The sequence below is a fragment of the Babylonia areolata genome, chromosome 10 (assembly GCF_041734735.1).
Source record: "Babylonia areolata isolate BAREFJ2019XMU chromosome 10, ASM4173473v1, whole genome shotgun sequence".
Taxonomy (NCBI): domain Eukaryota; kingdom Metazoa; phylum Mollusca; class Gastropoda; order Neogastropoda; family Buccinidae; genus Babylonia; species Babylonia areolata.
Window position 1 is genome coordinate 28,151,443 of NC_134885.1, and position 25,000 is coordinate 28,176,442.

The window sequence follows — 25,000 nt, forward strand, 5'->3', positions numbered from 1 at the left end:
ACGAGAAATATGGTAGAGGAAGGACAGGGTAGAGAGGGGTGGTTGTGGTCGTGCGCTTCATGGCTGTAGCTTGGGGGGAAAGGGGGGGGGGGGGGGGGTCAGTTGATGTTTAATTCAAATTCTTCCTTACCCCCTACAACGTAAAAAATAATAATAAATAAATAAATAAATACATGAATGAATTTTTTTAAAAAAGATACCAATCTAATAATCCAAATAACATAAATACGGAATCATAAACTGAAATAGTGCCATGGATTTGCTTCGACCGACGAGGAGCAAAACAAAAACAAGGAACAAAATAAACAGAGGCTATTATTATTATTACCACAATCGTTCTCTGTGTTTGAGCAAAAATCGATGGAGACAGTTTCCGCTTGTGTGTTCGAAATAAATTACGGAGGGTAAGGGGAGGGGTGTGGGGGGTGTGGTGAGGAATTCCATGTACAACTAAGTATACCATACGAGATACAGCGGCATGAACGCGCACAGACTTGCGCATGCGCGCCCACACACACACCCACCCACCGGCTAGCCAGAGCAACGGATAGAGTGAACGAACCCTTTGCTGTATTTATAAGGCAATAATAATATTAATAATGATATAGTAAGTGCTCGCATCCGCTGATTTAGCAAAAGCAATATTACTCTACAACTACTGTTGTTACCATTATCATTGTTGCATCTACCCCCTCTGTCTCCACCCCCCCCCCCCATCTCTCTCTCTTACACACACACACACACACACACACACAAACACACACACACGCACGCACACACGAACGTACGTTCACACGCGTGTGCCAATTGTCTGAGTGCAAGACGCACATGCAGATAATTGTTCGAATGTTTCACTTCCCCTTCTCCCAGAAAAAAAGAAAAGATTTAATGTTTTCACTTCAAACGGAATGGAAAGAGTTTGAAACATTCAGAGAGAGAGAGAGGGAGGTGGTGGGGGAGGGCGGAGGGGGCGCGGGTGGGTGGGGGGGGGGGGTTATTATTTAGAATCTGATCAGGACACAGATTTTGCTGAGCGCATTCCTTCCGAGAAACTAGAAAACACGAAAGCTTAGTAGTGAATATTGAGATCAAAATCCTTGGATGATGATGGATATTATTATCTTATTGCATGCATACTGTTTGTCACATCGCTTATGGCATAAACATGTGAAACGAATGGTTATATACACATGGAGTATATATATATGTATCTATATATACTGCCTTCCTTAGCAGATTGTCAAACAACATGCGGTTAGAGACGAAAGTCTGAGAAAGAGGGTGTGGATATAGAGAAGGTTCAGGGATTTATATATATATATATATATATATATATATAATTTTGTAACTGTGTGGTTATGTAATATGCAAGATAGGAGAAATGTACGTTTAAACAAAGCATTCATGTATCTCTACCACTACTCATAGGATCCCCCGTACAAAAAATCATCACACGGTATACAAGACCATTCAAAATAAATCATTTCATCAACACGGGTACACACCATCAAGCAATACACCAAATATGCCGCTAGCCATATTGAAAGAAACACACGCACAAAAAACAACAACAAAAAAAACACAAAAAAACTACACAAACAAAATAGCACCCTAGTCATAGTTTACAACAAATCGGCTTTGCTGTATGCAATAAGTACAGATAAAATTATTAAAAAAAACAACTCCTCTTCTGCGGTAGGAAGAAAAGGAAGACAGATACAAACAAAATCATGTAACAATCTTGGCGATTTTTTAATTTTTTTTTTTTATAGTACGTGCAAGACTACACAATCCGCAATGGGCAGAGATAACTGTATGTACAATTCACCCTTTCCCCTGGGCAACGCTGTCCAATAAATTGTGTACCACAAACACAGTGGAAGACATTCGGTTTGAACAGGGTTTTTTTTCCCTCCCCCCACCCCCTTTCCTTCAGGGGGGAAAAAAATATCAAAAACAAAAATAAATGATAAGTATAGTTGTTACTTCTTTTTTTTGTACAAATTCGTACTATATATTGATAACCATACATTGTAGTGAAGCTGTGTTCTTTTTTTTAACATGCACAATTACATCTAAAACTATTACTACTGATAAAAAACGGGAGGGGGGGGGGGGGGGTGGTTGTGGAAGAGGCCAGTGGAAGCATTGGACAAGAAATGAGATAGAAATAATCAACAATTGTATTGAGCACCTTCCAAAAGAACGTGATTCTAAAAACAACAACAAAGCAGTTTGTGCTTGAGAAAGCAAAACATACAAGATCAAATCAAACCAACCAAAAAATAAATAAACGCACTACATTTGGAAGAGTTACAGATTGAACAAACACTATACAATTTGGCAATCGGGGGAACAGAATTTGCACAGTCTGGCACATTGTCGAACCACGATATATAATCATCATGCGAGCCGTTTTGTGGCGCAACTTAGAAGCAGAAACAAAATTAATTTTCCTTGGCTCGGCTGAAAATCGTGAGAGGCTTCACTCCGGGACCTCTGCGAAAGAAAACCATGTTGTTTTTTTGTTGTTGTTTTTTTGTCTTTTTGTTTTTTAATTATTATTTTTGCTAAGTAAACTTTGTCCGGCTGCCGATCGAGAGAATGATTTCCAGAAGTTGGCGATTCATGGATTTATCTTATTTTATTTCATCTTAGGTTGCTGAGAAAGGAAAATAAAATGAAGACGGCAATGTTCAAATAACTTGTTACTTGAAAGACAGCGACTTGGGCCAGGCGGGCAGCAACAGTCCAGCCAGTATAGTACGTTCGGAATCCACAAACCTCGCAGAGATCGAGATGAAAACTACTTCGCACAAAAGCTGTTCAATCCGAAGTTTACTGTCGGTTTAAAGTCAAGGTTTAATAGGTCCATTGTATCTAAGGCGCCGTGGGGAGAGGGGGGGCCAAACCTCCTTCTGCCGTTAAAGCCTTTCCCCCAACCCGAAGTCAGGTCGGTAGCATTCACACCTGGGTGGAGTGAGGGAAGCTCGGGAGTCAAGTGCTCTTCCACCACTGAGGACAGCACACGTTGCAGCTCTGCAGGGCCTGGTACGCCGATCCCTGATATGCAGGGGCCTGACACCCCGATCCCTGATATGCAAGGGCCTGGCACCTCGATCCCTGATATGCAGAGGCCTGGCACCCCGATCCCTGATATGCAGGGGCCTGGTACCCCGATCCCTGATATGCAGAGGCCTGGTACCCCGATCCCTGATATGCAGGGGCCTGGTACCTCGATCCCTGGTATGCAGGGGCCTGGTACCTCGATCCCTGATATGCAGGGGCCTGGTACCTCGATCCCTGGTATGCAGGGGCCTGGTACCTCGATCCCTGATATGCAGAGGCCTGGTACCCCGATCCCTGATATGCAGGGGCCTGGTACCCCGATCCCTGATATGCAGAGGCCTGGTACCCCGATCCCTGATATGCAGGGGCCTGGTACCCCGATCCCTGATATGCAGGGGCCTGGTACCCCGATCCCTGATATGCAGGGGCCTGGCACCCCGATCCCTGATAAACTCGGGATCAGAAATCCCAACGCTTGACCAATTCTGTCACGGCTCTTGTCTATGTATACTCATTAATTTAAATGGCGAAATTGCCCCCCCCCCCCCCCCCAAACAAGCACTGACAGAATGTTTCCACCTTTCATGAAGACCTGTTAGTCTGCCGCAGAAGACTTGTTCTCGGCAGGTCAGAACAACGGAACAAATTTAGCAAAAGTTTCTGGTGATTTTTGCGCGAAGCTTTGGAAATTTGACATTCACGTGCTTTTTTTTTTTTTTTTTTTATTGTGTGTGTGTGTGTGTGTGAATGTGTTGGGTTGTTTTTTTTATCAAGAAAGAATGGTGCCTTTGTTGCGAAACTTTGCGATTAGCGGATTTGATATAAGGAACGCGCTGAGTTCAAGAACGGTTTTGATTTTTTTTATGGCGAGAAAACGAAATCGGCCCAGGAGTCGGTATCCATAAGAAAAAAAAAATACTGGTGATGTTCGAATACAAATATGTCTCAAACGAAATTTGGAAGGACAGAACTTGCTGGGATTTGTTTCTGGAATTTGTATGTGCTTTAAAAAACAAAAGAAAAAGAAGAAAAAAAAAAAAAAATGCTGGCGCCATCCCATTCGCGTCACAAGAATACGAAATACACTGGATAGCAATGGTTAAATCATGCTGTTTACATTGACGTGTAGAGAACGAAAATGTTGCTCACATCGAAACTACTATACTGTAAGATGCGTCGTTGTCTGAAAACCCTTTATACGTTGAACAACAGCAGAGACACACTAATTCAAAGTGTGCAAATAAATAATAACAACGTAAAATACAAAACTAATCGTGGATCCCATGATGTGCAAGTTCCACATTGTACTCAGCACAGTTGTCACTTCCCTCACCATTTTAAAAACACACACACACAAAAAAAAGTAGATAACACACGCGTCCCAAAAGACGTAACAACAGAAAGACAAGAACAACTTGTCTGTAAGCCAATAGACAGTCACACACACACACCGAGCTCCGGAGTCACAAATGAACACCCACACATGGCGTAAAATAAAAGGTGTACATGGTCAATACAAAATGCCTAAGAGTCCAAGGTTAAAGTTTCGGCCACAGTTCAGTAAAGTGGGTTTTCTCGTTTTTGTGCACAATATCTTTCCCGACAGTGGATTGTATTCAGTGAAACGGGACGCAAGATGTCATGCTTCGGTATTAAACAGTAACAATGAACTATGAAAGAACTTAACATTATCATGATGCCAGAAAGGGCAACACGGGAGAGATTTCAGTCATGTAGAGGTCGACATTACGACTTGTAAAAAAAGACAACAACAACAACAACAATAAAATCGTCAATGCCCTTCAACATCATCTAAGTCAGCAAAGAACAACAGATCTATGAACTACACAAATCTTTACAAGAAAAAAGTTTCCATGGAAGCTCAGTGCTGTCTCCACTTTATCTGAACGAAAAATAAAGATTGGTCAGTCTGAATAAAACGAAGAAGAGACACGCTACGATTTCTGGATTAAAAAAAAAAAAAAGAAAGAAAAACAAGCGAGGACCCAAGCAAGTTATTTTCTCTCTAACACAAAAAAAGCAACCATCGTGAAGATTCTACACTGCAGTTGTGTGTTAACAGAAAGAAGGTACACGCACACGCACGCACACACGCATACATAGTCAAGTGTTGGTGGTATAAGATTCGTTCGTTTATTTATAGTCTGTTCATCTAAGATGATGATATTAGACTGAAGTATAAGACTGGTGGTATAAGAGATCAGAAATACAAAACCATTGCCGCTATGTTTTGTCCACACGTCACCGGAGTACGTGTCGAGTTGAGCTCTGTCAGGAAGAGTTCTCCCACTTGATAGTACAGTTCTCAGTCCTGGCTGATGACCCTGCACAGTCAGCTCGGGTGCCCGTACGGCGATAGGTCAACACGCACCCACTGCTTCAAGTCACAGATTGTCGCAAAACAAAAGTGACAGTTTCAATGGCGAAGCAAAGTCACAAGCCTCCGGAGAGGCTGTCTTCCTGTCCGTCAAAGTTTGAAGTTTACAAATCAATATACCGTGCGCTGTCCTGTCCGTGCAGGTAAGGTATTAAAAAAAAAAAGATGCCGTGTGCTTTCCGATACATGGAGGACCAAAAACTGTTTTTGTTTTGTTAATGTCCAGCAGAACTGAAACAAAACTCACAAGGCTTTGCAAGAATCCAAAACTTCATAATGCCCAACCGACATCATTGAGCACAGCAGATTTTCGTCCTCTCTAAGACACCTTAAGATTCTGTTTTCGCACATTGTCCGCAGTATCGTAGACGAAAAAAAAAGTCATGGTTTGTAGACACATAGCGCACGGGTCGTCACTCTTGTGAACAAGCCAAACACGCCAGTGTCTAGAAGACAAACTAGAAACTTGGACTTCACGCTCTTCCTTGTCTCGTTGTCTTTCTCTTCAGTGGTCCGGGTTGGAAGCAGCTCCTCCCCAAACAAACAAAGACATTCCCATGGTCTTTTTTTTTTGTGCTAGCACTTTTCCTGTGTCCTGGTGGTTCGCAAAAACGAAGCAACAATAACAAAGGCTAAAAGAAAAAAAAACAAAACAACATTGTTACCACGTGCACTCACGGCGAAATCCCTTTGCATCGATCTTGTTCTGGACACAGAAGCAGCGAACGATCTGGTGAGGAGTGTAGGAGTCGTGTGGACCAAACAACGGGAAGGCCAGGCGACACGGACCAGAAGAGGAACGGTTCGGTTGCTTAGGCCACCCTCCTCAGCTACACACACACACACCTCTCTCTCTCCTAGCGGCCGGCTTAAGTCTCCACACAGGCCTTCTAAAAGGCAACCTTCAGGTCCTTCAAAGAGGGGAGGGGACTGGAAAACCATGAGAGACCTCATGAGCCGGGATTTGTTTGTTTTTTTTGTTTTTGCAGATATTTTTCCACGGCACGTGTTGATGATCCTTCTTTCTTTCTTTCTCCCTATCTTGGAGGAATCTCTCTTGTTGTGTCACAGCAACAAAAGTCCAGAAGTCCCTTTTTTCCACCGACTGCTTTCTGGGTTGTAAGCCAGACGTGACACGTCATTTCCCTAGCCCACTCTGATCGAGTCATGTCCATCCGAGACCCCTTTCCTTCCTTCCTTCCTTCCCTCCCTCCCCAACAAGCACAAGGACACACACACGCACACGCACACACACACACAATAGCACACACAAAACTATACAGCCGGAGCCGTGGCGTCTTCCATCTTGACGGGAGGAGGCAGGGCGTCCTCGTCCTCTATGGGATCAGCGAAGGACTCGTCGTCATTGCTGCCGAACTCCAGGTCTTGAGAGTCCTCCTCCGCCACCTCTCCGCCACTGCCGTTGGGAGGAGGGGGCCCGTGGTGGTGGTGGTGGTGGTGCATGAGTGGGGAGGCGCTGCCGGCCCCGTTGTTGCCGTTGCCGGCCCCTGGGAGGAGGGGCGAGTCAGCCCCCGAGGTGGTCCCAGTGGGCGGCAGGAACTGCGAGGGGTCGAAGCTCTGGCTGCCTCCGCCGGAGGGGGTGCCGCTCTCGGCTTCTGCAAAGCAACAAGTCGTGTAGTTTTTGCTATCGTCGGTCACCTTCGTCGTCATCTCCGTCATCATCGTCATCGTCATCGTCATCGTCATCATTATCAAGACCTCGGCAGGTTAGAAAAACGAAATATAAATGTAGGGGTGTGTGTGGTGGGTGTGTGGTGGGGTGATATGGTGATGTTTATCCATAATCATCACCGTCGTCATGATTCATTAATAACGAGGAGGAGGAGGAGAACTGTTGTTGTTTTTTTGTTACCTGTTGTGGTGGTGTTGATGTTGCACGCGTGTGCACTGTGAGTGAAGTTAAACTTGTTTTAAAAATAGTATTGTTTTGTCTTGATGTTTTAAAAAGAAAAAACATTTTTTTCTCTCTGAATACTAAGAAGAAAGAAAAAAAAAAAGTAATCCTGTGTCTTATTCAAACCACATGACTGTACTGACTGCTAAATGCGCTTAGACCCGCAGGTTAAGCGCTATTCGAACTGCATGATATTTTTCTTCTTCTTCATCATCATCGCTTTGTTACCTTTAATAGACTATTCAAGTTCCTATTCTTATTCGTCGTTCTTATTATTTTATTTTATTTCAGTTTATTTCTTTATTTTTATGTTTTGTGTCGTTAAATGGGCAGAATTGTAAAAAGGCCTTTACTGTGCCTAATTCTTTACCCATTAAAGATTCAATCAATCTTCTTCTTCTTCTTCTTATTATTATTATTATTAGTAGTAGTAGTAGTAGTAGTAGTAGTAGTAGTAGTCATGCAAGTCCTCCAAGAACGATGAACTCCCGGAAATAAGAAAGCATACAAAACCAAAACAGTAGTATTCATAGTAATAGTAGTAGTGGTAGTAGTAATTTATTTATTTATTTTTTTAAAATACTTTTTTCACGTTCGTAGGCCACGATTCCCACGTTCACTCGTATGCACGAGTGGGCTCTTTACGCGTGTGACTTTTTTTATCTTCCGCCATATAGGCAGTCACACTCCATTTGTCGTCATCGTTGTCATTATTATTATTATTATTATTAGCATTGTTATCGTTATCATTATCATTATTATCAATTGATTTTTTTGTTTGTTTTTTTTGGTTATCATCATCATCATAGTTATTACTATCAAATATACTATCATCATCATTATATCATTATCAACATTGCTATCGTTAGCACCATCATCATCATCATCATCATCATTATTGTTATTATCATTATCATTGTCGCCGCAAAAGTCCCCAACCCAAGCCCCCCCCCCCCCCCCCCACCCCCACTTTCCCCCCATCCCCCCTCTCTCTCTCCACCCCCACCCCCCCCTAAAAAAAAGCAACTGATTGACCATAAGAGCAACCGACCTTGTTGCTGCCGCAAAGCGGCCCCCCCCCTCCCATCCCCCCCCCCCCCCCCCACACACACGTCTCCCCCTCTCATAACCCCCCCTCTTTCTCTCCATCTCCCCAGAAAAGCGACTGACTGACCATCAGAATAGCTGGCCGTGTTGTCGCCGTACCAGGCTCTCTGCACGTCCTGACGCCGGGACCTCATGAGGGCCTTGTACTCCGAGATGCGTAGCTTCTTGCCGTCCACGATGCACGTGCGTTTGGGTCGGGGGCTGCATCATGCACACACACACACACACACACACACACAGGTCAGTACATACAGCATGGCATCGTCACCGTCATCGTCATCATCGTCGTCGTTGCCATCGTCATGATCACCATCATCATTACCATTGTCACCATCACCATCATTGTCCTGTTCCTCCTCCTCCTCCTCCTCATCATCATCATCATCACCACCATCACCATCGTCACCATCATAACCGTTCCCGTCATCACTAGTATCATCACCATCACCACCATTGTCCTTTCCTCCTCCTCCTCCTCCTCCTCATCATCATCAACATCATCATCAACATCATCATCATCATCATCATCAACAACAACAGCAGCAGCAGCAACAAAAAACACCCCATGCCAGAAGTTTGAATATTCAAACTCCACACAACGTTTCAGAGTTTTTTGGCTTTTTAATTTAATTTAATTTTTGTTTTAATGAAGGATAGGTGGATGGATGGATGGAGTGAGCTAAATAGACGGACAAACACACACACACACTTATATCTTGATCAGTGACACAGTGTTGTGAAAAACAAAAAAAACAAAACAAAAAAACAACAACAAAAAAACAAACAACTGCACCTGCACCATCGCTAAAAATAAAATAAAACAAAATAAAATCAGAAAAAAAAAATTCTGCACAATCGGTATAATATATATTCTGCAAAGCAGTCACACTGTTGGGTGGGGGAAAAAAAACGACCAACAAAAAGCAACATCTATACAAAGAGAGACAAACAGACAGGGCATAACTTCTCAACGTGAAGTAAGCATACACTACGCATAAGCGAATGTTATATAGAAGGTTTTAAATGCACAGATAAGTAACTTTCAAATCTTTCTCCCTCACTCACCCCCCTCCCTGCCAGTTCTGAACTGAACTAGCATTTAATCATTTCAGAAAAAAAAAAAAAAAAATATTAGGCTGATTTCGCTAAAAACCGTGTATTTGAATGCGCATAAATCGTTTAACCGTTCAAACACATGTCCATAATATGCGTTAAATATTTGTTTCAAAAGCATTTAAAAACAAAAACCTACCGTTTTCCACGAAATGCCGCATAAATGTTTTATAAATAACCTTTGGGGAAACGTTCGATAAAAAAAAATATATATATATATTTATTTTTAAATCCACCCTGTCTCTTCTTAGCATAAATGTACGAACACGTGATAAATTTTGGTCATTGAAGCGAACTTTGTTTTTTCTGTTTACTTACATTAATTCTTCAAATTAATGTTTTGTGAAAGGTCAAAAAGACATCTCAGCATTGTGCGAGATAGAAAGAAGTATAATGATCATAAGGAAAGTAGTATCAATCTACCCAATGTCAGAATGACCATGGTTCTACAGAAAATTCAATGTCCAGTCCACCTTCCGTAACTTACTCGTAAATCAATAATTCTAGGGGGTGGGGGGGGGGGGGGGGAGTTGAAGGGTATAAAACATTTATTCGTCATTTCGTGGAAAACGGGAGTTTAGAGTAAACCTGGGACAGCACGATCTTTTACAAACCCACATACTCAGGACGTTCAAAAGAAACCAGATAAATTTCCATTGGTTCTGCTGCTGATCGCTTTATAAATTTTGTAATACTACCACGACAAAATTCCTCCAGTATCTTTTTGTCTGAGCTTTTGGCTTTTTGGGGTTGATGATGATGACGAAGAGTCCTTCCATGCCTTCAATATCAAAGTTTATCGAGGCGTTCTTCAGAAACAAACCATACAGCCCATTCAGCGAAAAAAACAACAGCAGCAACAGCAAAAACAACAACATCAATAATGATATTACAGCTGATGATAATGGTCATAATAATCGCAATAATCATGATGATAATAATAATCGTTATCACTGTGGTGGTGAAACAAAAATTGCATTCCGATCGCTGCAGCAGCAACAATTTTAAAAAATAAAAAAAAATCTACTAGAAGTTTTATCTCCTTTTTTTTGTTGGTCTTGTCATTTATTTGTTTCTTTAATTTGTTTAGCTTGTCTTGAGGGGTGGGGAGGACAGGAGACAAACTTCAGACAGACTCTACTCCGAAATGGTCCGCATAATGTTTTTTTCTATCAACACACACACACACACACAAATTAAAAAAAAAATGTATTGTATTGTATTACCCTTTTTTGTCACAACAGATTTCTGTATTAAATTCGGGTTCTTCTCCCTATGGAGAGCACGTCGCTACACTTGAGATACATGGTATATTTTCCTGCCTGCACTGCCTACATAATTAAATTTTTGTCAGGGACAAACGTTTTGTTGCCGTGGGTTCTTTTACGTGCGCTAAGTACACGCTGCACACTGGACCTCGGTTTATCGTCTCATCCGAATGACTATTGTCCAGACCACCACTCAAGGTCTAGTGGAAGGGTGAGAAAGTTCTGGAATTCGAACTAATGCGCTCAGATTCTCTCGCTTCCCAGGCGGACGTGTTACCTCTGGGCCATCACTCCACAGCTTAGAACGAAGGGAGTTCAGAGGAATCATTGACAGTGGACACAAGATATGCCTGATTGTTGTCAAGCTATCACTTTGTCATATTCTAATAATGTGTTTACTTAGATGTTAATTTCGTTGATTTTTATATTTCGTTTCATGATCGAGTTGGTTTTTGTTTATACAAACATAGCGTTGGCTCTCAAGGCCTGATTAGTGATAATGGGTTATTGCGAAGGTCAGGCAAAGATGTGGTGTAGCGTATATGGATCAGTCGCACACTTTTTGACGTCATTTTTTTTGTTTGTTTGTTTGTTGAAACTATGCGTGTGTTGAAATCCAAAGTACTCATTCTGAGAATGCTTATTGCTTTGATTGTTTTTGTTTGTTTTCTTCATCGTTTTCACAACGCTATCGTCTTTACAATTAAAACAGTTCTTAACCAAAAAAGAAAAAAAAAGTGTCAACAACAACAACAAGAACAACAGCAACAACAAGATTACAAAAAGCGAGAGAGAAATGGAGTGCATACAATAAAGTGAGCAGCACAAGATTGAAAGAAAAAAGTAACCTAAGAAAAAAATAAAGAAGAAAAAAAAAGCAATGACAAGCAAACTAACTATTAAAGACCCACAGTATTAATCTGAACAAAATATTTTATTGTGTAAGCTGAAGCAATCAGGAAGTTAAAAGACGAAGTGTTCATGAATGTGTGTGTGCGTGTGCGTGTGTGTGTATGTATGTGTGTGTGCGTGCAATTCTAGTGCACTTATTTCAGTAAATAAGCGCTATTTAGAGTCGGCTGAAGTGTTTGTTTTTCTTTGCTTTGTTTTTTTGTTGTTGTTTTTTTTCCTCCAAACAGACTTCATTTACAAAAATGTATAGATCTATAAACTTCACACACACAAAAAAAAAACAAAAAAAACAAACGATCAAGAACCCCTTCATAAAACTAGGTATGCCAAGAGATAATCTTAATTACGCCGTCTGCAAATGGTGTACAAGCGGGTTCTCACTCAATACACAATAACGTCAGCATCAGGCACAACAGGCATCATGATGTGTCAGGCAATCAAGCATCATCAACAGTTTGAAAAAAAAAAAAAGGTTTGGTTTTGGTGTTATTTTTATATACACGTGGAAGTGATTTTCTTTAACTTTTTTTTCTTCTCCCCCCCCCCCCCCCCCCCCCCTGATGTTACTTTCCTTTCATCCCAAAGGTTGTGAAAGCAAAAAGTCTCCCTTTCAGTTCTGAACAAATTATGAAGACGGCATTTTCTCTTTCTTTCTTGTTTTTCTTCTTCTTCTTGTTTTTCTGTCACTTTCTTTCGGTATTCTTTTCGGTGGTTTTATTTGTTTGTTTAGTTGAGTAAACATATTTTTGTTTCCTAAAAAAAAAAAAAAAAAAAAAAAATATAAAAATATATATATATATATACGTTACTAGGGACCAAAATATTGTCACTACTAATTTCAGTCCATTTTGTTTTTTCCAGGTCTATATCGAAAACAAAATCAAAAGGAAAAAAAAAGTTTCAGAGACAGAGAAGAAGAGAGGGTAGAGGGGGGTGGGGATGGGAAGGCAAGAGGAAGTCGGGAAGGGGGGTGGGTGGTGGTGGTGGTGGGTGTGGGAGGTCTCCACTGCGGTTCTGGGAGGAGGGGGGAGGAAGAGGGTTATTGGGGGGGGGGGGGGAGAGGTGTGGATGTGGGGGGGGGGGGGGGGACAGGAGGGGGGGGGGGGGGGGGGGAGAGTCAGTTCTCATACCTCTCTTCTCTGGGAGGGTGCATTAAGGGCCCATAACTCGGGTACAGCCCGCCCGCGAACGGCAACGGTGGGAGGAGGAGTTCCCTCCCATGGGCCGGGGCCCCCAGAGGGGACGGAAGGAAATCGTGGTGTTGGGCCACCACCACGGGAGGAGGAGGAGGAGGAGGAGGAGCTCTAGCCTTGTTCTGCTGCTGCGATTTCACTTTCCTAGGCCTCGGGCTAGAGGAAAGCAAGCAGACACACACACACACACATTCTAGTGGATTAATCCTACAAAAAAAAAAAAAGAATTACAGCCAAGGCTTGCGAAATTTGTTTTCATGAATGTTTCTTTTTCTTATATTAAGCTCATGTCTTATGTTTGATTGTGTCCTATAAACCTTAAGAGTTTTTTTTTTAATGACAATTAAATATTCTATTGTATTCTATTCCATTCTATTCACACACACGTACACATGGGTTGTGAGGGCGATCAGAGGTGGTGGTGGTGGTGGTGGTGGTCCCGTCTCCTTCATACAGAGAGAGACGTCACAACAACCACAACCACATCCCCACCCCCTCCACACACACACACACACACATTTCTTCGTATTCTTGTCCTGTAGCTTGCAGTGTTGTCCTTATCACTAGTGTGGGGGTGTCCTACTATTCTGAAACCATCTTCCAGTTTTCTCAAGAAGGAAAAAAAAAACAACACACACAAAAAAAAAACAAAAAACAACAACAAACATCTGGCCAAGCAGATTACTGGTTTGACCCGAGACCCTGAAGGCAGGGTGGGGGTGGGGGTGGGCTGGGGTGGAGGGGATTAATGTGAACTAATGAATTTGGTGTGTCCACGATTTTATGGATCTTGGTTGTCAGCCAGTAATACTAATAACGGTTTGGGGCGGAAGAGGGAAGGTGACGTGATGAATGAAAGAAAGAAAGAATGAAAGGAAAAAAAAGATGGAAGGACAAGGAGTAGGGGAAGGTATGGGGCTTTCTTCTTTAAAATTGGTCGTTCAAAAAAAAAAAAAAAAAAAACTGTGTTAGATCTTACGCTTCATCTTGTAAAGTCAATTTTGCAAGTACCCCCTCCCCCCTCCCCCCCTCAACCCCCACCCCTTATTTTCTTTTGTTTGTTTATGTATTTCTTTATTTTTTCATATTTTCATGTTTATTGTTTTTTTGTTGTTGTTTTTTTCAATTTTGTTGGCACACGTGTTTCTTTATTGACATTCAATTTTGTTTCTCTATTTTTTTCTCCCCCTTTTTTTTCCTTCTTAAAATAACATTCACCTGTCTTTAGGGGGACATCTCTTCTCGTTAAAAAGAAAAAAAGTTTCATAATAACAAAAAATACACATTGCAAGGTTTCTAACTCGTCATCTTTCCTTTTATCCCCCCTCTCCTTTGTCTGTCGAGATCATAAACATAATAATTATCCAGGCATTCTGGAGTTTATATATAATATACATATATCCGTAAACAAAAAAACAAATAAAAAGGGAAAACAGGTTGCTATCGTGTTAAGTGACTGAGCTAAGGTTTTTAACAAACCAAGCGTACAAGTTTATTCCTGTTTTTTTTTGTTTTTGTTTTTTTTTTTTGTTGTTGTTGTTGTTGTTGTTGTTTTTAGGGCGTTTTTGGTCGCGTTTTTCTTTTTCTTTTTTTCTTCCTTTTTTAAAATTTTATTATATAACAAATGCATTACATTTTTTTTCCAAGTCTAGCGAGGACTATCATTTCTACCATTGTTAGTGGGGAAAAAAATGAAACCTCTGCGACATTGGTTCAAACAGAAAATAAAGAAACCAACTCAAAGAGCATTTCTTTCTTTCTTTCTTCTTCTTCTTCTGAACAATGAGATATAACAGGAAATAAGGAATCTTGCGCATATTTTAGTAATAAGAGCAAACTTCTAAGCAAATCACCGAAACCTATGATTTTATTTAAATCTACCGTTCATTTTCTGCCGCTGTCTTGGTTTTGTCTTGTCTCTGTGTGTGCAGATAAGATTATTAAGAGAGAAAGAGAGGATGGTAGAGATGGAATTACAACGCATACACACACACATACGCAAGACACAGACAGACAGACAGAGGTGGCTAAATTTGTTCAGTTTATATGGATTTTTTTTTTTTTTTTTTTTTGTTTCGTTTGTTTATTTGTGTGTTAGTTTATGTACTTGTTTTATACATTTTCATTTATTTTATACATTTTCATGTATTTATTTTGATCTACTATTCACTTATTTAATTTAAAAAACGTGGAACTACTGCTGCCACATGTTTGCAGAAACGTAACTTGATGTCGACACAGACAGACAGACAGACAGACAGACAGACAGCCAGCCAATGTATAAACACACCGTATGCACCTCTAAACAAAACAGCATTGTCCATCTGAACATCAATGTCATAAAGGAGAGAACTACACTGGCCTGTTCGCGACAAAGCATGGCAGCTACTTACTATCCTCCTCGTTAAAAAGCAAAGAACAGGCATACAATAACACAAAGCAAACTAGCTCGCTTTTTTTTTTTTTTTTTTTTTTTTTTTTTTTTTTTTTTTTTTTAGCACAATTCCGAAGAACTAATCTCATCTACAAAGCAGAAGCGATCTAAGATTTATTACAAAGACTAAAACATGTACTCTTCTTTTTTTCTTTTTTTTTTTTAAGTTAAGAAGCCTCGCGATATTATGACTGACACCAAACCAGCCGTCATTGAAACTGATACTAAAAGCGCTTCCAAACGAAAATATTTTTCTTTCTTTTTTTTTTTTTTTTTTTAAATTCGTGAATTCGTGCTCCATCAAAGTAGCAATGAATTCAATAACTCATTGCTGAACACTTAACAGCGATTTATGTCGCAGACACAAATACCGATAAATTAATAAATAAATGGAAAAAAAAAAAAACAACAACAAAAAACAAATGAATAAATAAATAGATAAAGAAGAGTACGACATGTTAGCAAGTCTACAAAAAAAGATGACATCCCCTCCATAAAAAAAAAAGTGAGACAAAGCCAACTTACCGATAGCGGTAATCGGGGTGTTTCTCCATGTGCTGTTTACTGAGTCTGGATTGCTCCTCGTAGTAAGGCTGCTTCTCGGCGTTAGACATCGCCTTCCACCGTGCCCCTGATTCCAAGCAAGAAAAGCAGACACGTGAAAAAAAAACAAACCCAAAATAACAAGAGAGGCAAGGCCTTCAAGACTCACTTGTGGCACATTAAGTCCCCTAGCATTAATTACAGAGTAATTTCCCTTTTTTTTTTTTTTTACTATCTGCACCAAAAAACGTTTGCAAAAAAATAAATAAAACTTCCATGCTTAGCAAAAGAAGTTCCTGTTTGAACAAAACATGATAATAATGACTGCTGTTGTTGTTGTGTCAGAATATCAGATCAAAGTGCCAAGTTTAAAGAATACAAAAAATGTAAATATCACAGTAAATGCAGTTTGCATATAATTAGGCTTCTTTTTTTTTCTTTTTCTTTTTTTGTGCCCATCCCATAGGTGCAATATTGTTTTAAACAAGATGACTGGAAAGAACTGAATTTTTCCTATTTTTATGCCTAATTTGGTGTCAACTGACAAAGTATTTGCAGAGAAAATGTCAATGTTAAAGTTTACCACGGACACACACACACACACACACACACACACACACACAACCGAACACCGGGTTAAAACATAGACTCACTTTTTTTTACACAAGTGAGTCAAAAACGCGATGCAGGCCACCACTAGATGAATCCAAAATACACATGTATAGCACACAAGTTCACCACACCATAATTAATATGATTCTTCAGGAGAGAGAGAGAGAGGAATGACTACGTGCTCAACCTAAGTAAGTAACTGGTTCCACTGGAAGAGAAATTACTTTTTTTCTTTTCTTTTTAAACCAACGTCAGGCCGCACAACCACTCAGCGCATACGTCAGAAACTCATGGGAAGAGCAGCCCGAAATATATTATGAATATTTTTATTTTTATAATGCAATGCAATACAATACAATGCGATACGATACGATACGATTCGATAGATGCAATGTAGTATAATGCAATACGATACCCTGCGATGCGATACGATTCGATAATTACAATGTAATGTAATGCAATACAATACAATACAGTAGAATACAATCTTCAATCGTAGGTGTTGAACTTTTAGTAACTACACAAAACCAGCGGAGGGGAGGGGGGAGGTGGGTGAGGGGGGGGGGGGGGGGGCGGGAACACTAGCGACTCTGCCGGTGTGATTCGATCGTCGAAACCAGTGCCCTCAGGATTATCTCGCTTCCTAATGCGGTCGCGTTATATTACCTCTAGACCATCACTACCACATGCAGTCACACTGTATACATAAGATACAATACGTACATCTTTTTGTAAAATGTTGACCTATCAAAATTGATTTTTTTAATGTTTTTTTGTTGTTGAAAATTATATTATCATTTATTTAGTTAGTTAGTTATCTATTTATTTTATTTTATTTATTTATCTTTTTTTTTTTTTTTTTTTGTACGCTTATAGTTGACTTCATCAAGTTTTTGCGCCTTATACATATTATTATTAGTAGTAGTAGTTCTATTTATCTTTTTTTTTCTCAAGGCCTGACTAAGCGCGTTGGGTTACACTGCTGGTCAGGCATCTGCTTGGCAGATGTGGTGTAGCGTATATGGACGCAGTGACGCCTCCTTGAGCTACTGAAACTGAAACTGAAACTGATACATGTATACATGCACTGCACGGGGCGCGCACGCTCACTCACTCACTCACTCACTCACCCAGGATCTTGCTGATGTTCGAGTTGTGCATGTCCGGACAGGCCTTGAGAATCTTCCTCCTCTCCTCTCGGGCCCAGACCATGAAGGCGTTCATGGGCCGCTTGATGTGTGGCTTGCTGGGGTCCGACTTCTCTCGCTGCGCCCGGATGATTTTGGCTCCGAACATTTTGCCTGGAGGTAAAAAAAAAAAAAAAAAAAAGACCATTAAAAAAAAATCCATTTTTGATAGGTCAACATTTTACAACTTAACGGACATATTCGGAAAAAAAACAAACAAACAACAACAACACAACAACAACTACTTAACGGACATATTCGGAAAAAAAAACAACAACAAATAAACAAACAACTACAACAACAACAGAACAAACAAACAAACAAACAACAAAAAAAACATGGATAAACAGACTGACAGAAACTTCCAAGCAGCTGGATTAATTAAACACAGGTTGGTTATTATCAGGGAGTGTTGCTGTCATTCGTTTCTTAGGATCTCATACAAACCGTTAATTCAGGAATATAAACTGTCAAGTATCTTCAGTTATGTTCACAGTAAGTGAACATCACACTCATTTCTTACGAATGTAATGTCTATTTCGATGTGTATTTCTTCCTTGTTGTTGTGTTCATGCAGGAGAGAATGAAGAAGAAGAAGAAGACGGAGACATGAGCAGATACATTCACAGCGTTCGTTTACAGCAACATGGAAACAACACACACACACACACACACACACACACACACACTACCCACCCACCCCCTCATCCACCCACCCCCTCATTCCCCCCCCCCCCCACACACACACACACACTAATACACACTAACACACACCCACAACACAACCAACATACCAACTATCGCCCCACCCCACCCCCGCCCCCCTCTCCCTCACCTCTAGCTCCCCCCTTCCACACCCACCCACCCACACACACACACACACACGCACACACACACACACGCACACACACACAAAGAAGTCAAGAAAACCATCAACTCACCGTACTCACTCTGCAGGTGCTGCACATAGGTACTCCCGCCGTCTTCAGAGCTCCCAGGGAGCGCCGAGGAGTCCTTGGAGGCCGGGAGGGGGTTGAGGGCGGGCAGGGAGGGGGTGGGGGTGCTGGCGTAGAGGGGGAGGTGAGGGGGGAGGCCGGGGAACACGGCGCTGTTGACGGAGGCTGCCATGTGGCGCAGCAACGACTCCTGAAACGGCACGCCAAATTTTTAAAAAATGTGAAGTTTTACTTACTTACTTACTTACTTACGTGCAGGCTGACTGACGCGAAATTAATCTATCTATCCATCCATCTGCTAGAAAACCACAGCAGTTAACATCTATCTATCTATGTACATATCTATCAATCTGCCTGTCTTTCTATATTAGCAGCAGCAGCAGCAGCAGTAGTAGCAGCAGCAGCAACAACAACAACAGCAGTAGTAGTAGTAGTAGTAGTAGTAGTAGCAGCAGCAGTAGCAGTAGTAGCAGGAGCAACAGTAGTAGTTGTAAGCGGTATATATCCTTTTAGACGTAGAAAACCACAGCAGTTAACATCTATCTATCTATCTAGCTAGCTAGCTATCTACCTATCTGCCTATCTACCTATCTATCTAACTTTGTCTATCATTTTATCCATTAAGAGTCTCTATCTATATCTACAGATCTAACCATCATGAGTATCTGTCGATCTACGTGTCTATTAATTTTGTCCATCACGAGTAAGATTCTATCCAGCAAGAGCATCTATCTATCTGTCTGTCTGTCTGTCTGTCGGTCTATCTATCTATCTAACTCTGAAAGTTTCATATTACAACACAGCAAATCATCCAGTTAATTTTACTTATCATCTGATTTGCAGTTAGACAGATCGACACCTTTCCTTCTCTTTCCCAAATTATCGATTTCTTGCGTGGGATGGGGCGGGGAAAGAGAGGGGGGCAGGGAGGGGGGGAGGGGAGCGCATTTACTTAATAATCTATTCCGTAATACGTCCATGCTGAGATGGCCTCTCCACAAAGTTGCCTAATTCATTAACGGCTCCTGCGAGGAAGCTGCCAACTGCTTATTTGTTCAAAGTGCTGTTTGGCATAAATCTGCCATATCGTTTGGTTTTTTTATTTTTTATTAATATTTTATTATTTTTATTTTTATTTATTTATTTTTTTACGATTTCTGCATGCAACATCATACTCAGATAATAATCCTCCCGTTTACGATGCTGCGAGTGTGGACACGGCGAAATATGAGTTAAGGATCGGTTGGATTCTATCTCTCTGTATGTGTGTGTGTGTGTGTGTGTGTGTGTGTGTGTGTGTGTGTGTGTGTGTGTGTGTTCTTTTTTTTTTTTTGGATAATGAATGCTTAGATATTTAGATATTTCGTGTCAGGATTTCGCTAGAAGTCTCTGCCTATGTCTCTCTGTCTCTGTCTCTTTCTCTATCTCTGTCTCCCTACTTCTCTCTTTGTACCAAACACTTCATACCACCACTCAACAAAACATGGTCACACGAAAGGGAATATCACAATGTACCACCACCTCCCCATGTTCATGGAGGACACATACGCACATGCACACGCGCGGGCGTGCACCTAAGCACATGCAATTACACCCATACACCAGTCAATATCAACATCACAGCCACCTCGATATATATATATATATATATATATATATATATATATCATTCTGCTGATGTGGGTTGCTCATGTGGGAATGAAGACCAAATTCTTGAGGGACACACACATGCGCGCACGCACACAACAACAATAACAACAACCAACAACCAACAAACACACACACACACACACACACACACACACACACACACACACACACACACACACACACACACACACACACACATTTTACCCTTTGTTTTTGTGTCAAAAACCTTTCATTCACGGTTTTCATGACAAATAAAATCTGATTCTAATTATAATTCTAATTCTGGTTCTGATTCACACACACAACCAAACCAACACCAGCCAACACAAAACAACCAACCAACCAACCAACCAACACAAACCCAAACCAAAACCAGCAAACCAAACCAGCACCTACCTTCTCGTGATCTGGGCTGAGCTTGCCGTTCAGAGGGCCCACGGGGTGTGTGGGGGGCATCCCAGGAAAGGCGGGCAGCCCCAGGTGAGACGGCAGCCCCAGGTAAGGGCTGCTGGTCATGTAGGCGGCAGGGAAGGGCCGCATGGCGCTCAGGTACTGCGACACCTCGGGCAGGGCCGGGGGCACCTGCTGCGAGGACGCCGACAAGGCAGCGGCCGCCACTGCCGCGGCGGCAGCCACAGACACGGGCAACTGGGCAGCAGCAGCAGGTGCAGGAGGAGGAGGAGGTGGATGAGGAACCGAGGATGTGGCTGAGGAAGAAGAGGAGGAGGTGGACGAGGAGGTGGTGGCGGTGGCTGCGGCGGAGGGGAGGACCCTCCGGCTGTGGTTGTGCGCCGGGGGAGGGGTGACGGTCAGGGCCTCCGCGGACGAACACGACGACGACGAGGAGGACTTGCTCCCCCCGCCGGCTTTGGTGGCTCCTCCGGGCTCCCCCCCGTAAGGGAAGTCGTCCAGCAGGCGCTCGGCCTTGACCTCCTTCTTGGGCCGGCAGACCACCAGGTTCAAGGGAGCGTCGTCGTTATTGTTGTTGTTGTTGTTGTTGACGTTTTGGTGTTGTTGTTGGTGGTGGTGGTTGTGGTGATGGAGGAGCTGGTGGTGGCTGTGGTGGTTGTTGTTGTTGCTGTGGCCCATCACCTCGCCGCCGCCGCCTCCGCCCAGTGGAGTGGTAGGGTCGGGTGGGGGGAGGGCGTGGGGGGCCACCACCCCCGGGTACAGCCCTCCACCGGGGGTAGAGGCAGGCCAGGGCGAGCCCGACAGGAGGGGACTGTGCTGACGGACCACCGTGGCGGGCAGGGCGGGGTGGTGGGGGTGGGGGTGTGCGTGGTGGGGGGCAAAGTAGCTGGAGGACGAGGACGAGGACGAGGCAGCGCTCGGGGGCGAGAGCTTGGGGGTGGGGGTGGTGGTGGTGGCGGCGTCCAGGTGGAGGTGGGGGTGGTGGGGGTGAGGGAGGTGGTGGCTCCCTCCTCCTCCTCCCCCTCCCCCTCCGCCTCCTCCTGAGGCGATAGGGGTGAGGGCCAAGGGGTGGTGGTGGTGGAGCGAGGTGGTCCGTGAGGGAAGGAGCTGGGAGGAGGAAGGGGGAGGGGGGAGCGAGGGGGGCGAGGGGCTGGAGGCGTACTTGGGCGAGATGGAGGAAGGGGCGCCACTCTTGCCCGCCGTCACTGGAGAAACAGACAGAGAGAGAGAGAGAGAGAGAGCGAACGCTTTAGAAATGAATGACAATTATTGATCACGGAAATAGATGGAACAGATTGTAAATTGAAAAAAAAAAATTGAGTCGATAGAAACGCATACATGTGTACATTCGCTCATACATTGCAAAACAGTCATACGTATACATACATACATACATACATACATACATACATATATATATATATATATATATATATATATATATATATATATATATATATATATATCGATTTTGATGGATAATGAAACGAATGAACTGAAGACAGACTGAAAGAATGAATAAATGATTTCTTGAGTGACACAAAGAGATAGATAGATACAGACAGACAGACAGACTGATGGATAGGTTGATAGACTGATAGACAGACAAACAGACAGACAGACAGACAGGTAGACAGATAGATAGAGCCAAAAAAAAAAAAATAGGGTAACTGATGAGTGGCTGACTGATCCCCACAATTGAACCGTTCGGTGTATTATCATACCAGGTCATATGCACAAGCACACAAACATTACAGTCATTTTGTCGACCACAAACCTTTCTGGTGTTTTTAAAAAAAAGAAAACACAAAACAAATCTTCCTCTCAATTTTATTTTATTTATTTATTTATTTATTTATTTATTTATTTATTTTTTAAGAACTTCACAGTGGGGTTTGGGAAGGGGGTGAACAAGAAGGGGTAATGTGGGTTACAACCCCTCCCCCCAAAAAAACAAAACAAAACAAAAAAAACCCCACCTCCTCCACCCCCCTCCCCACCCCCATTTTCCCAACTTTACACCCATCCCCCCCCCCCACCCACCCTCCCCCCTAAGCCCAACCCCAACCCCAACCCCAACCCCCTCCACTCCCGACTTATCAACAGCGGCCCCAGAAGAGCGGACAGGGGGAGACAATTAACCAGGCATTAACATCGTCCCCTCAGACTTTGGCTTTCTTCAACTGCCCCGTTAAAGTCGCTGCGAGCTCCGTGTGTTTACGTTTCAAGCGGGTGGGAGATGCTCTTCTTTTTTTTTTTTTTTTTTTTTTTTTGCTTTTTTTCGTTGTTTTTTTTCTTTCTTTTTTTTAGTTTTTCTTTCTTTTCTTTCTTCTTCTTCTTTTTATTTTATTTTATATTTTCGGGGTGGGGGAGGGAGAAGGGGGGCAGGGGTTAGAGATGGTTCTGTTTTAAAATGTGTGTGTGTGTGTGTGTGTGTGTGTGTGTGTGTGTGTGTGTGTGTGTGTGTGTGTGTGAGCCTGTCTGTGTGTACGTGTGCCTGAGAGTGTGATAAAGTCAGAGATGCAGGAGAAAAGGAGCCAGAATGAGTGTGTGTGTGTGTGTGTGTGTGTGTGTGTGTGTGTGTGTGCGCGCGCGTGTGTGTGTGTGTGTGTGCGTGTGTGTGTGTGTGTGTGTGTGTGCGTGCGTGTGTGTGTGTGTGTGTGTGTGCGCGCGTACGCAGCGCGAGTGATCCTGTATGCATGTATACATGCATGCATGTGTGCGTAAGCGCGCGCGCGCTGTTGGAATGTCAGTGTGTTTGCTAGTGAGGGTATATTACATTCGGGCGGAGACGAACGTCTCTCTGCTTGTGTGCCTATGAACTCCGTCCCCCCCCCCACTCCTCATCTCACCCCCTCCCCCGCCCCAACACACACACACACACACACACACACACACACACACACACACACACACACAGAGTATCCTAATTAGTCACGGAAAGTACTCGACTGAAACAGAAACCAAAAAACAGCAAGGAAAATCAACACCCGTAAACGAACCCACCCAAGGGACTATCCTATCTATCTCCTTACTCGACTCCTTCCCCCCCAATGCCCCCACCCCCACCCCCATGCCCCCACAAAAAAAGAAGAAAAAAAAACAACCACCCAAAAAACAAGCTTCAAACTGTTCACATTGGATTTTCTCTTAGAAAACAAGGAGCATATAATCTCATTCCTCTGTCTGTGTGTGTGTGTGTGTGTGTGTGTGTGTGTGTGTGTGTGTGTGTGTGTGTGTGTCTCCTTCCCAATAATACGAGACACTGAGCAAAACTTGGACGACCAGTTTGCTGTTGTTTGTTGTTAAGCGACAAGAACAACAACAACAACAACAAAAACAAACAAAAAACCCCATAAAACAAAGAGACAAAACAAGAAAGAAAACAAAAACATAAAAACAAACAAAAACAACAACAACAAAGAGACAAAACAAGCAAAAAACAAACAAACAAACAAAAAACCCCCCAAAACAAAAAAAAAACACCGTCATACTTCCTCCCTTCTCCTCCTCCTCCACCTATCTCCTCCTCCTACCCTTACCTACTCTCTCTCCGCACGAACCCCCCCCCCCCTCACCCCCCCAACCCCCCACCCCCCGCCCCTTCTTCCACTATTCCCATCCTCACACACACACACACACACACACACACACACACAAGCCCCCACCTCCCACCCCATCCCCTCACACACACACACACACACACACACACACACACACACACACACACACACACACCCCTGTCTCTCTGTTGTCTCAAAGAATCTGCAAGACTGTTGGGCTGCTCCCCGTGGTTTATAAGTTAGTTAAGTCCGCGCTGTTTAGTTCACTGTCAGTCGTATTCAGGAGAATAGACGATGGGGGGAGGGGGGAGGAATCCTAGCAGGGTGGGGAAAAAAATGGGGGGTGGGGGGGTGGGTTGTGTTGGATGGAATTTACTTATTCCGTCTCCCCCTCTCCATCCCCCCTCCCGCCTCACTTCCACCACCACCCCCCCACCACCCCCTGAACCCGCCCCTCCTCCCTCCCCACCCCACCCCTCCAAACAATGGCCCTGGGAGAGAGAGTACAAACGAGAAAAGACGAATCAGAGAGAGAGAGAGAGAGAGAGAGAGAGAGAGAGAGGTTCTCTAATTCTTGAATATGGTCCGTAGAATAATAATAATAACAATAATAATAATAATAATAATAATAATAATAATAATAATAATAATAACGATAACAACATTAGA

The 25,000-nt window shown here is 42.7% G+C and overlaps 1 protein-coding gene across 1 annotated transcript in view; it reads right to left on the reverse strand.

Annotated features, from left to right (window-relative positions):
* Positions 1-3,650: 3,650 nt before the first annotated feature.
* LOC143286327 (uncharacterized) overlaps positions 3,651-25,000 on the reverse strand; it is a 432,992-nt gene continuing 411,642 nt past the window's right edge. Inside the window, exons 4-10 of the mRNA XM_076593868.1 lie at positions 20,754-21,973; positions 18,693-18,897; positions 17,695-17,865; positions 15,935-16,040; positions 12,913-13,131; positions 8,557-8,690; positions 3,651-7,083 (exon numbers count right to left, since the gene is read on the reverse strand). Of these exons, the coding sequence (XP_076449983.1) occupies positions 6,743-7,083; positions 8,557-8,690; positions 12,913-13,131; positions 15,935-16,040; positions 17,695-17,865; positions 18,693-18,897; positions 20,754-21,973 (2,396 nt within the window). The 3' untranslated portion in view covers positions 3,651-6,742. The remainder of the gene's footprint in view (positions 7,084-8,556; positions 8,691-12,912; positions 13,132-15,934; positions 16,041-17,694; positions 17,866-18,692; positions 18,898-20,753; positions 21,974-25,000) is intronic.